A 15,950-nucleotide genomic window follows, 5' to 3' on the forward strand; every position below is an offset into this window, starting at 1 on the left:
CTTGTCTCTTTTTCTGTGGAAAACAGCTTATGCTGTAAAGAATTAGAGAAGTAGCCTTGCATAAAAAAGTATGAACTTTAAGCCATTTCTCACCGCACTTATAACCTTGTGTTTTTATGGCTGCTAGTAACAAAGCCGAGGCCAGGATACTGTGTGAGCTATGATAAATGTGGGCAAGAACTCTAGAGACAGCACTGGGGGCTATATTTAGTACCTTTCTTTTGCCATGCTTAAGACATTTCACTGACACGTTCCTTCGTTCATTAATCTTCAGTACCAAGAGGCCAATAATGCACTCAGCACCCTCCCCCTTATCATTTTTCAACAGACAGCTGGCTATCCACAAATCTCCTGTAGTTGAAATCAATGAGAATCTTCACATACTTGTCTCCCCCAGATTACTGATTTAAAGCAAATACCAAACAGAGCGGTGTTTACCTTTCTTTCGTATAACTCTTTCATGCTTCTAAATTGCTGATCCCATCGCTGGTTAACTTCCAGGAGCTGAAATTATTAAAGTTTGGTAAATCAACACAGGATTTTGCCCATTTGGAAATTTAGCCAAAATGAAATCACTTTTCGAGGCTACTAAGGTTTTGGAAGCCATGGGTGAAGACAGTATTCCTTCCACCAAGTTCTGGTAGATCTGGGATAAGTTACTTGAACACATTCGCCTTTCATAATGGGTTCACATATGAAAAACTATTAAGCCTTAGGTATATCTTGACTAGTCAGTTGAACAGTTTATTAGCAACTTCTAACTTTGCTTAGTTATTTGAATTTTCATCTTCTTGTTTAATCTAACCAGAATCTGATAAAAAATTGTAAGTATTAATGGTTTTATGTAAGATTTATTAATATTTGAAGGGCCTTTTTTAAAACCTTTCCATATTTTTTGTGCTTACATTGATTTGTATAATGAAATATTTCTTCTAGCTTTTTAAAGGCAGAATTTATATTAAAAAATTCCAAGTTCAATTAACTGATAATCATTTGCTTGCAATACTGTGTTTTTTAAAAAAATCAGTACATGATTTGTATTATATACTCAGCTAATGGATAATATCACCTTTTTGGAAGCATAGGTTTTTCAGGGAATAATAGTCTTGTCATAAGAAAATATTTAGAAACAATTTAGGCTGCAAACAATTTGGAAGTTTTAAAACTGTGTGCCAAATAGATGAAAGAAAAAACACTGAGACCTGTTTTCAGTTTTCTTGTAAGGGAAGTCTACAACTTTCCACATTAAGAGAAATTCCAACACCTATAAATATGGGACAGACATGGAGAAGACTGTCACAATGACTAAAATGTAGCAAGACTTTCTCTTAATTACAAAACAAAATATCTAATCCAGAGTGGCAGTTGCTAGGTAACTCTTATGCTGGAAATAGATATGACTATTTATTATAAGACTATATAATATTATTATGTAAAGATCCCTGATCTGTTGTTATTTTAGGGACTAACATTTCTATGCTATGGTAACATTACTCTGCTATAGTTCAGTAATTTTCCAGAAGGGCACACTATTTTATGCAGTATCAAAGAAGGGTAGAGGAAACCATAGGAGAAAACATGAAGGCTGTAGCATAGAAAATGATTTCGAAAAGGAATTACAAAATTGACAACAGAGTGCCAAAACTGTTAACTTTTTACCTCTTTCTCTGTCAAGGAGAATAAAGAGGTTCTAATATTCATTAAACTCAGAAAAACAGAACTCAAAGTAATATCCATCACATTCCCGATGACATTTTAAAACAAATTTCTTTTATGCTAATGCTCCTTAACCCCTGTTGGTCAGATGCCCAACTCATGAAGTCATAGCACCTAATCAATGATGCAATAAAGCCTCTGACAGTTTGAGTTTCAAGGTGTGTCAAGTGCCAAGCATAAAGGGCACAGATGATAAGCTCACCTAGCCCATGTGGAGGAAATGTCTAAGTTTAAAAAAAAATTAAGATTATAATTATTGGATTTATGGCTTTGTCATTTTTATTCATTTGCACAAGCACTGAGAGACCGAGTAAGAGATATGTAGGTGAATAAGAAAGAAGTATTTGCTCTCAAAATAATGCAGTCCAGTATCCTTAAGATAAATACTGTGACCCAATAACAAAAATAAAAGGCACTAGGTGCCTATTTTATTCTCAGCATTAATCCACGGCACATGTTGCTTCAACTAATATTTCAAAATTACCTCTTTTCTCTGTTTTTCCAGGCACCTTATCTTTTGTTCAAGGGAATTTGTTAAGTTCTTTCTTCTCGATGATTGAGTCCACTTAAAAAAAAAAAAAAAGAAAAAGAGTGAAACAGAACAGTCTATAAACAGGAGAAATGCTTCTCTTCACAAACTCTTGTGTTGTAATTCATAAAAATATTTTAGCAATAATAATGCTCACACCATAGTCCTTCATAGAGACCTGTTGATCACAAAGCTTTATATTTTAGACTCTTTTATATGAATTAAGTACCAAAATAATTCTCTAATAAATTACAAATGTATCTATATAATGGACAAGCAAGAAATTAGGATTTTATGAATTTGGATTTCAATCCTTTTCCAAAAAAATGAAAATTCAGAGTATAATGTATATAGAAATCAAGTAAGTTTCATGGATATATGTTAGGTATTTACCTGGTAAACATTTCTAAAAACTCATTTTTGTAGACATACCCATGATCTGAAGAGTGGCCCTGGCAAAAGTCAGAGAAGTGATAGAACCACCAAGAAAAAAAGACCAACACACTACAGTTAAATGGCAACAGATTGATTCTGAAACAATAATACAATAAATTAACTACCTCAATGACCATCCTTATGATTATGTTATAGAGGTGGGCATAGATTATCTGGTATTTTGTAATTTTAACCAGCCCTTTGTATAAAGCTACTAGGTGACAAATTTAGATTAATAATAAATCATTGGTATGGTGAAAAATTAACCACCTTTCTTTTCAGTTTTTAAAAAAAAAATATTATTCATTTAAAGAAAGCACAAAAGCTCTGGAAACTCCCTGACATCTGTCTAAATCGACCATCAACAAAGTTTTCTTAAGTACTGTTTTCTCTGTTTTAACTCAGTAGTCTTAAAACCATCGCATGGCTGAGTCATATAAGTAATACAATGAATGGGGTAATGAGGGTCGTCCCTAAATCTGCTATTCAGTTTCAGGCTCAATAGCTATTGTGGACCACGAAATTGCTTAAGGGTATTCATGAGCAATTAAGAAATATTTTCAAAACATGTTGGCCTTTGCCACAAGCGTTACAGGAAATGCTGTTTTGCAATCATCATAGGATTTCAAGGACTTTTTTCATTAGAAATGATTTACAAAACTATTTTCTATCTTTTCTCTACCTACCTTTGTCTCACAATGTTTTAGGATTTGACGGTATTTTATACCTCTATAGATGCTGTTCTTAGTTTTCTTAGCTACTTCCTATTCAGATCCATGTGTAAGTAAGACTGCATTTAAAAAGCCATTCTTCTGTAGGTCAACACAATGAGAATGATTATACCTGCTTCTGGCCTCAAGGTGGTTTAGCCCAGTGCCAGAAGTGACATCAATCTCCAGGTGACAAATATGTTGGGTCCTGCAATTGAGATTTCCCTTTTTTAGGAAGACTTCCAAGGGACTCGACTTATTCTGGATCAGCACAGACTAAATATCAGGCATCTCTGATTTGGAGAATGCTGTGAGCCAACCCTACTTAGTGTGTCCTGGGCTCTGTGAAGCAGAGATTTGGTGAGACTGGATTCTAGACCAGTGGTTCTCACCACTAGAGCACATCAGAATCACCCTGGGAGCTTGCTAAACATAGGGCACCCTGAACACTGATCAGAATTTCTGAAAGGGAGCCGTAGCACCTCTATCTTCTTTTTAATAGACTACTTTTTAAAGCAGTTCTAGGTTCACAGAAAAATTGAGTGGAGAGTATAGAGATTTCCCACATACCTATTGCCCCAACAAATGGGTAGCCTTCCCCGTTATTGGCATCCCCCATCAGAGTAGTATATTTGTTAATAGATGAGCCTACATTGACACATCATTATCACCCAAATCCACAGTTTACCTTAGGGTTCCCTCTTGCTGTTGTACATTCTATGGATTTAGACGAATGTGTAATGACATGTATCTATCATTTGTAGTATCATGGAGAGTAGTTTCACTGTCTTAAAAATCCTCTGTGCTCCACCTATTTATCCCACCTCTATTTTTAATAAATACCACTGATTATCATGAGTTACACTAAAGTTCAAGTTTCTTCCATTCCATACCATGCTTCGGAATATGAATTTTAGGTCCTCAAAAAAAGTCTTTTTTCTATTTGTGATATAGACCAAAAAAAAAAAAAAAAAAAAAAAAAATCTGTGACCAACAAATATTTGTATGACCCTACTTTCTGGGAATCTAGATTAAGAGTAATCAGATAGCATGCATTTTTTTCCATATATAATTTTCTCTGGAAAAAAATTATGAAATATTTTGACCCTTGATTTTCTTATAAATGAGTTACTTTTAAATAACTTTATAAAAATCATTTATAAAATGATTTAGTAAAGATATTAAATCTGCAAGACAGAGAAAGCACAGCAATAGGTATGGCTTATGAGTCATAAATGTATCACTAGGGATCTCTCTGAGGGTTAATCAACATTTTACCACCATTCATATGTCTTAGGTGTGCATTAAAATGAAAGAAAATCAGTTAAATACAAAGTTTTGGGGAAACTTTTCACTTGTTTTTGCTGTGCTTCCCAGTTGCTAATAAAGGCATAGAAAGATTTTTAGTCACTGGTCCTTCTAAGGGCTCATTTAAAGAACATTTATCCCCTATAAAATGTAATCTGTGTTCAAAGTATTTGGACCTTGATTTCTCATTTACCCTAATACCCAGACCAACTTCTAAAAGATCCAAGTTCTGAGACTGCTAAATTAAATACCTAAATGTACCAAAAAGTCTCAGTTTCCTATTATATATTAGTTATCTCCAAAAAAATCTTTAAGAAAGCACTTTCATTCATTCATTCAATTAGTAAGTATCTGTTGCAGTAACCAGTAACAGAACAATGACTGTGGTATTAATTACGTATATAGAAGTATTTCACCATAGATACTCTATTGCTATAATAGCTTTCATTTCTAACCACACAAATATAATATTCTTTTTACATTTTACATTAAACCAAATTCCTTGAAATCAAGAGCAAAATATGAAACACATAGAATTGAAAAGCTGACAGGACAAGATTTTATTTCTCACTTTGTAAAAGAAGAAATGTAGCTCAGAGGTGTCAAAGGAAATGTAACCAGTCACCTAGATATTTTTCCTTTGTTGAATAACATTCTTGAAATATATAGAGCAGATCTTAGCTAAAGAAAGCAAACTAGCCATTTCTACTCTTATTAATCATTGCATAATTCGCCATTAGCAATGCTGTCGATGATATATATGGTCAATTCTTCCCCTAGAAATGCGTTCTTACCTCTGCATGCTCCGTAGAACTTTCTGTACCACTCATTCTAGTTGTGGACTGTAGGAAATGTGTCACGGAAGCTGGCTTTCCTGGAGTCTTGGAGAGCAGAAAGAAAGAAGCAAAGAAAATATCTCTTAGTGGTGTCTTTTAAAGTGAGAGCAAATATATATATAATTTTTAAAATACCACACAAATAGTTAACTGATGATAGAAAATAATAGCAACAGTTTTTCACTGAAAATGTACAGAAGTGACTCTGTATGTGAATTATACAGAATAAGGTTAAAAGCACAGCAAGTGTGATTATAACTTTTCTTCTCTTCCAGATAGGGATTTCCCAGCATGTCTCAAGCTGCAGGCTGTGACTAACACACAAGGCAGATAAGCCTTGCTATGGTATGTAAATTGCCATTCTTCCCTTACTGGCAGTTTCTCCCACTGGAGGAAGAAGTTACCACAGAAGGCCTAGGCAAGCCAAGTCTTTCCTCAGTAGACTAGCTGCCGTAACTTCACTGTATTTCCAGATCAATTAGGTAACTGTTGACTTTTTGACAGCCCAGTTCCTTGCTTCCCTAAGGGAAGGATTTTCTGGCAACGCCTTATACATGTCAGCTTAGCTGTGCAGAATTTAATGAGTCATACATAATTCTCATGGAACTGAAAAGAAAATAATTCATTACAAAGTTATTGGGTATTGTTCGTAAAAACTAATCTTCTGTATTGGCAGGAAGTTTAAACTTGGTTCTCAAGTGTAAAGTCTCAAGACTGTCTTTTCCATAGGTTGTCCACATTTTCTCCATGATCCCATGGAAGTAAAATCTTTGCACTAACATTTAGCTTTAATGAGTTGGCTTGTCGTTTTACAGGGCACTGAGATAATGGAGCACATTATAAGTAAGGCAGATAAAAGCACGGAAAGCAGATGTTTGGAGCTACACAGATGGGCCGTGATAGAGCAGAAGACCTCATTCTTGACTTGGAGGAGAGGGAACAGAAGACAAGGCAACAATATAGAAAGGAAAGAATGTGTTGCTGAAAGGAGAAAAGGAAGAATTTAGTCAATCACTTAATTTACGTTTTTCTTTAGACCTCCCTATTTGATATCCACATATACGTAGGATAAATCCTTAAACTCCTGAAATTCAGATTCTTTAAAAGGGAATGAATGGGTGGCTAAGATTTGGCCCTCCTTTTTCTCCTTTAGATCTTCTACCCATCTCCAATTCTTGGGCTCCAGACGAACTGAATTCCCTCTGCTTCCTGAACTGGTCACGCCCCCTGATATCTGTGGCTCTCTCCACCTGGAGTGTGTGTGTGTGTGTGTGTGTGTGTATTTACTTTCTGCTGGTTTCTTGGTCTGTTTGGGGGGTACACTTGAGTGAAATAGAATGATATTTCCTTAAGGCAATATCCAAAAATACAAGTGGGAATGAAATTGTTCAGAGTTCTAAAGGTAAAACTTATGACTCACATATGATTTGATTTTAGGGAATATAAGCAGGGATTTCCTGGCGACTGACACTTCATTAACAGTAAAAATCTACTCATCAGAAAAGAATAAAAAAGACAATAACATAAAAATATATTTTTTCCCTCTCAATCCCCGCCCCAAACACACACACACACACACACAAAACATAATTATATATTAATTATATATGGTTCAAGGTTCCCTTCAGCCTTATTTGTGTATTTGGTAATAATAACCCAGTGGATGTGTTAACACTGACCTAAAGAAATGGTTAGAAAGAACATTTTCTTGCCAGGCACTGTCGTCTTTGGGTCCCCTCTGTGTGGGTATCCTGTTGCACATTCATCGTTGTAACCCATCATGATGTGAGTGATTCTACTGAATGGAAATCCTGTATCTTTGCATTTTTCATTATAAATTTTTCCCTCTTTTTCTGCTATGGCAGTTTAACAACGAACAGATTTTCTATTAGCTCCAGAGAGCCAAGTGGTGATTTATGAATAAACAATAACTCTTCTGGAGTGTCCCAAGTTCAGTTTGAGAAAAAAGGAATTTGCATTAGTACAGTCCTAGGAATAAACTGGATATTTTCTGTTACATATGCCCTCTTCACCTCACCTCCATCCCTTTCACATATGCTATATACTTTAAGAGTCTGGCTTTTAGTCAAGCTTTGTTTCATGAGAAGTCCCACTAGCTGCAATAACTTTCAGAGAAATGGACATGTCACTCCATGTTTCCAAAGTGATTTTGAAGAGTCCTCATTTCTCAAGTGAATAAAATAATCTCTAGAGGAAAATAACTAACAGAGGGAAATATGGTGAAGTAAAGGACCAAGGAACTACCGGTCAGTGGTCTGTAACTATCATTCCGGTTGATGATAATTCTCTCAGAATTAGTTCAAGAGAGATCATCACATTTCTATACATGCTTGGAGGGATTCTTTGGCAGGTAAAATAAACATGGCTTTTTCTTTAATATCCATTTAGAATGGGGGTTAAAAAACCTCCTTTGCTTCCTGAATCTATTTGCATAGATTTTTAAGTGAATGTGCTATCTAGGTAGGAGACAGAGTACGTACGTAGTGGTGACTAAACATCTGACTCTAGAGTCCAGTCATCTGGATTCATATCTCAGCTCTACCTTCACTGCTTGTAAATCTGGGGATGATGCTTAAGGCCCCTAAGTCTCAACTTCCACATTTGTAAACTAGGGATAGTAGAGGTGTCTTCTTCCTGGGGTTGCTGTCCATGATAATACATAGAAGAGCTTAGATGTTAATAATGATATGACCTTAAAGATAGGGACCATCAATCATTTACACATCACTTACTATGCACATGGCACTAAGTGGGTTCCAAAGGAAAATAAACAAAAGTAACAAAAGTTCCTACTTCTAATGAAATTTACATATCTATAAATAAATAAATAAATAAATAAATATATATATATATATATATATATATAGAGAGAGAGAGAGAGAGAGAGAGAGAGACATGACCATAAGAATTCAGAGCTTTAATCATTATTGCAGGAGTTGGAATTTCTGCTGGGCCTTGAAGGCTGGATAGGATTTTCATAGATGGTGAGAACTGAGATATATTATTATAAGGGGAGCAACTTAAATGAAACAGAGATAGACAAGCCTAAATATGAAGGATTATAGCAAGCTCAGTGTAACTAGAGGGGGGCTCATGTGGTCTATCTAAAGTCGATTTGGATCAAATTGTGAAAGGCTTTTAATTTCGGACTAAGAAATTTTAAGTTTATTGCATAGGCCGTGGGGCACTGCTAAAGACCCTTGAGGAAAGGAATTATATGATCAAAGTGGCTTTTTAGTAAAAATAAACCTGGATATGCACATTATGTACTAAATGGGTTAGACAACTGCAATACCACTTAATGGATATTATCAAAAGTAATATTCAAAATACTTAACATCTCGTGGTAATCAAAATATTTAATAATCAGTTCACCTGGGGCACTCAGAATGAACCACACCTCTGAACTCCAGACACCTATATTAATTGCCTACTCACCATACCTGTTTGGTTGCTTAATAGGTACCTCCTTATCCACTTATATAAAAGCTATTTCTTGATCTTCCCTCACAAAACTTGTCTTCCCCATGACAATGACAAATTCCATGCTCTGGACTAAGAACTGTGGAGTCATCCTTGACTCCTCTTTTTCCTCACAGCCTATACCCAATCTATCTGAACATTTTTTAGGCTCTCTATAAGCATACACAGAAAGGAGAGTAGCATGTTGCCACAAGAGCCTAGAGACTTCCCAGTTTAAGGAGAGAGTGAAATAAACATACAATTTTATAAATTTTCAAAATGGAAACTTTAATGATTACTTCCTGATTTTATTCACATGAAAATTCTTGAGAACATCCAGTAGTTACTGACATCTGTCTCTGTGTCAAATCCTAGTTCCATCCTTTCCTAGATATGTGACCTTGGGCAAGATGCTTAGCATCTCTGCATTGATCAAGCCACCATCATCTCCTACCTGGATTATTGCAATATTATTGCAATGTTCCTTGCTTCCCCTCTTGCTCCTTTCCCATCTATTCTCAGCCCAGTAGCCACTGTGGGTCTTTAAAATATGTCATTTCACGTCACTCCTCTGCTCAAAACCTTTCAATGGCTTCCCATCTCAGAGAGAAAGCAAAACTCTTTATAGTGGCCCACAGGGTACTAGACACTCTAGCCTGTGCTCCTCTGACCTCTTTCTCAGTGTCCTCCTGTTTGTTCACTCTGCTCTATGTCCTGGCCACACTGCTGGTCCATGAACCTCTCGTGTACACTCCCTGTTCTGTCCGCCCAGAACTATCTTTCTCCTAGATAACCTCATGGCTCATCCCACCCTCCACCCCAAACCGGTAATTGCTTCAATGTCATCTCTTTATTAAGATCTTACCTACCCCTCCCCCATTTAAAATTACTCTCCACCCCAGTGCTTTCCTGCTTTTTTTTTTTTTTCCTGCTTTCCCAGTGCTTTTCCACAGCACTGTATATCATACCCTATATATTTTTCTTCTTTGTTCTTTGCCTCCCACCATTAGAACTTAAACTCCATGACAGCAGTTGTTGTCTGTTGTGTTCATTCTATATTTCTCGAACCTAAAATAGTGCCAATTATGTTAGTGCCTAGGCAAGTACACGTAGTACTCAGACACACGTAAAGCCTCCTCCTCACCCAAAACTAAATCTGTAATGTTGCTGAGTCATGTATCTTCTCAAGAGGTTGTAGAAGATCTCAAGATCAGAAAAGTCAACTTCTTGGCCTCCAAACTAGTAAATTACTTCTCTTTCATACCCCAAACCTGGGTTTGGACTAGAAGAGTCCCATGAGAGGCATGTCCCAAATTCCACAGCCTCAAGGGGGATACAGGCTTGTGTCCCTCCAGGTGGGCGCTTTGAAGCACTTCTTCCATGCAGTACATACATGTCTATTTCCACTGCACACTTTTAGTTTTTAGTGCATTGCAGATACATCACAGGGCAAATTGGACTTTGCTGACTATTCTCTAGTCTTTAGGAAACTGCAGAATTTATGAAACTTCCATGTCTAAAGATTTCTCAGCGTTGCCCAAAGCAATAAACCATCTGACACAGCCTGACCAGCAGCCCCTTCGAAGTCTCCCCTGGTTTTCCAGAGCAGTTAGTTACCTCCTCCTCTGTGATCCAGGGCACTTTGTGAAGCATCAATTCCTGCACTTATTGTAAAACTGTCATTAATTTTATGTACCTTTCTCTCCCAAGGCTGTAAGTTTCTGGAAGGTAGGGTCGATATTTATGATTTCAGCCTTGGGAACTGACATAGTACCTTCAGAGTACAGAGTAGTGACATACACATTTAAAAAAAATAAACCTGTTTATGTATAAATTTTCAGTAGGAAATCATAGTACACTTCTACATCTCAGAACACAGCCCAGAGGAGAATGACCACAGGGATAAACAACGTTATATGTTTTGTCTCCAAATCAGAAAGGATCAAGTAGGGGTTTCCATTTTTAAAAAGCTGTTCTGTTTAAATGTATTTTCTTTTTATTCATCTTATAGGTAAATATTTCACCCTTTTTTATTTTGGTTACGTGATCAATATTATTTTGTCTCCATACAAAACCTCCTTAAATTTTTTTCTCCTAATCCTAGTTAATATTTAATAAATAAATAATATAAATGATTATACATGTTACGAGGGAATTTTTAAAAGGTATAAATGTGGTCTTCAATAATATCTCCTGCATTTGTACAGTGCTTTATTATATCTTATGAGATAAGTTAATCTCTTGAAGTATTAACTGGTGATTCCCCCAAACACATATGGTTCTTTGTTTCATGTAACTAATCCTTTCTTTGTTCAGTAAGAGATATTTTTCGTCTCAGGGCTGAGTAAGTTTGTCATTGAATGCAAAGGGAAAAACAGTCCCTGCTCAGCCTTTGAACTTCAAAATAGACTCTTCAAACTCTAGAGACAATCCTGAAAACCAAAGCTTTGAATTGCAAGAGCTAGTATTTCTGAAAGTAATATATTTAAAAAAATTTTTTTAAAGATTAATTCCTTTTGTGAAATTTATTTTGAAATGCTTCAAAAAGTAACATGGATTGATGGATGAAACGTGCGGTGGGTAGATGGATAGATATATGATAAACAAGTAGAGTGAAGTTTTAATAGGAAAATCTATGGGTGTACACCATAAAATCCTTTCAACTTGGCTATATATTTGAAATTTTCATAACAAAATGTTTGAGAAAAATCAGAATCAAGCCATAAAATCTTATACCATAAACAACTGACAGAAGAGAGGGTAGATGAAGAGATGGTATAACCTATTCCTTACCTCTTCCACACTCCCTACCCCATCCCACCCAGAGAAGAGTAAAAAAAGGTATATGGCCCTGAGGAAAAATGAGAAAAGAATCAGGGGAAAAGAGCCATGAATGTTGTGAGTCCTCTTGGGGAAACTGAGTACAACTCTTCTAGGGGCTCATCCATCATCTATCGAACGGCATAGATTGAACATTAAAGAGCAGAGAGAGCTTTGGCCTTACCCCCTGAGGTAAACCTGGGGAAGGGGCAAGTCTTGAGAACCTCTGCATAGCACACATCTGGGACTTCGCAGCATGTCTAGGTAGGGAGGTCCTGAGACAGACACCTCAAACACAGAGTGGTGTGGAAGCAGAGTCAGAAATTTCCTGCATTCCTGAGAAGGATGTAACAGTGGTTAACTAGGGTTTTGTGGATTTAAGAATGCTTTGCTGTCAAATTGGGGAAAATGCAGTATTTATCACATGGATCCGAGGACAGGAGATGAGAAGAGGGACCTGGGAGCTTCAGTGATTGCCAGTGAAGCAATAAGCCAATGAAAAGAGCCCAAGGAGCAGATTATACCAGTGCTAATGGCAGTGTAAGATGATGGATTATTGCAACCTGGTACCTTCACCCTGAAGTTGCCAGAAAAACATAGGACCTCCAGATAAATTTGAGTGTTAGATGCACAATAACTTTTTTTGTAACAGTATGTCCGATGCAGTATTTTGTTGTTTATCTGAAATTCAAACTTAAGTGGGCATCCTGTATTTTTATTTGTCACATCTGGCAACTCTACTCCACCTGCATTTTTCCACAAAATCTGCATCACAGACTGTAGGTGCTGCTGTGGGGAGAAGAAGACAGAGGAGAGAACCCCTGCATAAGGCTGCACTGAAAATATAAATTGCCTGAGAAAACGCTGAAGTGGCTGAGATTTCCTGAAGTCAACTGGATTAAATTATCTTCTCAAAGACAGCATAAGGGTCCTAGATTGAAACTAAATTCAGCTTAAAAAATGGAGAAAATTACAATTTTGCACATGTGCGTTCTGTGGTTTGAAAAATTTTATCTGCTTCAATTTGAACTTCATAACAGTCCCGTGCAGCTGTCCGGAGAGACATCTTTGATGTTAAGAAGGATTAAATTGAGGTTCAGAGTTGAGAAGTGACTTGCCCATGGTCATTACATGGTGAGTGGGTGGCTGAACCCATACCAGGACTCAGTCCCCCTGGCTTATTCCCCACAAAGAGCCTTTCACCTATGCGAGGAGACATGAATAACATAGCTAAAGATTATTGGACAAAACATAATTTACTTTGTGTGATACAGGAGCCTGAGCCATTAAGAAATATAATTCAGAAAAGTTTCAAGGGAGTTGAGCTTTCTTGAGGGCCACATATGAACTGGCTTGACCTTCAAGATCATATCCAAACAAAATCTTACCAGTTCCCGTCACTACTTGCCTAGAGATTAATTTCTACTGCCAGTGACTGGTGGTCAGAAAAGAGAAATTTAGCCTTCGAAAATTGTAATCCTGCATTTGAATTTTTTAATGTTCTCTTCTCTGCCAGGACTTTAATCCATGATCACTCGGTATCTTTGCAAATCACTTTATTTTTCTCTTGTACTTAGCTTACATGTGTTGACTTCACCTTCATTCATGTACTCATTCATATAATAAATATTTATTGATTATGGACTGTGTATTGGACATGTGATAAGTACTAGATGAGCAAAACAGACATGTCTTTCATGTATTTTCTGGTTTTTGAACATAAAATCTGAAGATTAGAGGGATCACTCCATTGATGATGAAATCCTTTCTGCATCATTTCATAATCACCAAGCGATTAGCCTGGAGACCTCAGGTGAAAGAGACTACTTTCTTCCTGAGACAAAACATCTCAACATGTCATAGCTTTAGATACTATTTTTAAATAGCAAAAATTATAGTTACATATAGTAATTAAGAAAGGGCATGTACATATAAAGATGACGTGGGAATAATGGGAGCCTATGGTGATGACTTGTGGAAACACAAGTGATCAAATAGTGTATATTGGGACTGTTTTGTCTGAAAATGAGCCTGACTCAAAGAAAATCTCTCAATATGATAGCTTGAAAATATTGCAAATATTTACTAGCTGATCTTACTGATTTAAGGAACATTTACTTTAAAAAAGTAAATCTTCCTTACTGGAGAAAAAAAAAAAGGAATAAATTCTCTCACTTTTTGCGTCCTATCCCAGAATCCCATAGGAAAAGATATTTATATACTTTGTGGGTCCAGCCTCACTCCCCTCACAAGTACAAAAGAAGGTAAAAAGAGTCTTAAGGTGCATTTCATCTAGATGGTAGACATTAGAATACTATGAGCCTTCTTCAGTGAGAGCTGAAAGTGCCCATTTCGCTAGTATTTTCCCCACGCCCATTAAAGAAATTGTTTCTAACCAAACTAGAAATGGGAAGGCTTGCTTGAGAAAGAGGGCTTCTTGAGGCATTAGATTCCAAAACCCATCTTAGGTTTAGAAGTCCCTATGAGAGATCCACATTCTGTCACAAAGCTAAACAGATCAAGAATATAAAGAATACATATTTGCTAAACAACTCTTACGAACGTGTTTATTCGTGGTATCTCCCAAGCCAAGAACTTAGCTTCCTTAATAGTGTCACAAATTTACAAATCTCTGAACCCAGAGGCTGATGTTACTCTTCCTTCTGCATAATAAGAAAGACATATCTAAAGTTTTTTCAAATGTAATTGCTGAAGTCATCTAAGTCTAGGAGAGGGCAACGATTCCAAAAGTAAGGATAATACTTTTAGTTCCAAAAGTCTGTTTGCTAGAAGCCCTGACACTCAGAATTCATTTTCTTCTCTTTGCAGCCTCCTGGATGCCTTATGTTCGTTTATTCCGTTAAAATTATAAAATGTATTATAATTTCCACCCAGATGTCACCCTTCACTTCAAGATTTGGTGGCTTCCTCCACTAACACCCACCTCGTGTTGGCATGCTGCTCTCCTGGCCACCGAAGCAGCCTGCATTGGACCTTCCAGGATCATTATGTTCAGAGGCAGATGGACTCCTCTTGCACCTACTGCCGGCATCTTCGAAAGGACAACCTGCATCTTCCAGTGTTCTCTGACTCCCTCTCTTGTGGAACTTGGGGCAAATCCTCCCAGCGATGGAAGAGAAAACCTTTGAGTAAGAAAGTGTCCTACTCAAAAGTGTCTCTTACTTATTAACCGAGAGGAGCTTGAGTTTATCGCCTCACTTCTATCCAATAGACAGCCATCTGTCCAACAATGGACGCCTCTCAAGTGTTAGGGAGAGTTTCTGTCTCCCTTCTTTTATAAGAGTTTTAATTGTGTCTTAGAGTTCGATTTTAGCTTACAGACTTGGGTGTCTGTTTTCCTGTGGTGCCTGCTGTTATACCTTATTACAAAATAGAGTTCAAGGTGGACAGACACAGCAAGATCTCCTTATCTGGACATATACCTGATATTCATGCATAGTGGAAGCTTTTAAAATCTTTGTAATGAATGGAGGAATAATATGTCGTAGATAAGGCGTGGTGATATCTTGGGAAACACAACCTGGCCTCTTTATCCACTAATCTGTTTAGTTTTGAGATTTGATTATACTTTTAGAACTATAAGACTAAAAACTACTAGCTGAACTTAGAGATAAGAGAAAGATACATAGCTCATTTAAATGACTTCACCCAGGTTGCCAACTGTGAGCTTCAAACACCACAAAGTGCAGCAGCTGAGTTGAGACAGGCCTTCTTGTTGCCTAAGAACTTGCTGTTTTTCCAGCCAGCTATTCAAACATTTCCCAGGGAACAGTAAACAGGTCCTCACACAACAATGCAACGGTTTTTCCTAACAAAAAAAGGGTCGAAATACTCCACGATTACCACAACTGAAAATTAAATAATGGAATTCAAAGAGGAAGCCAGTAATTGTATGAGAAAGACTAAGAGGACTTTGAGGCCCAAGCTAATCCCACTAGTGTAATAATAATAATAATAATAGTGCTGTGTTTCAGCCCTTTACAGTTACTTACAAAATGCTTTCACATTTTCACTCATTTATTTATTTATTTATTTATTTATTTATTTATTTATTTATTTATTTAACATCTTTATTGGAGTATAATTGCTTTA

At 36.7% G+C, this 15,950-nt stretch overlaps 1 protein-coding gene across 1 annotated transcript in view; it reads right to left on the reverse strand.

Annotated features, from left to right (window-relative positions):
- The window catches only part of TNIP3 (TNFAIP3 interacting protein 3), a 92,806-nt gene that overhangs the window by 29,070 nt on the left and 47,786 nt on the right, over window positions 1-15,950 (reverse strand). Inside the window, exons 3-5 of the mRNA XM_068542331.1 lie at window positions 5,493-5,579; window positions 2,201-2,281; window positions 439-504 (exon numbers count right to left, since the gene is read on the reverse strand). Of these exons, the coding sequence (XP_068398432.1) occupies window positions 439-504; window positions 2,201-2,281; window positions 5,493-5,579 (234 nt within the window). The remainder of the gene's footprint in view (window positions 1-438; window positions 505-2,200; window positions 2,282-5,492; window positions 5,580-15,950) is intronic.

The sequence above is a fragment of the Eschrichtius robustus genome, chromosome 4, assembly GCF_028021215.1.
Source record: "Eschrichtius robustus isolate mEscRob2 chromosome 4, mEscRob2.pri, whole genome shotgun sequence".
Lineage (NCBI taxonomy): Eukaryota > Metazoa > Chordata > Mammalia > Artiodactyla > Eschrichtiidae > Eschrichtius > Eschrichtius robustus.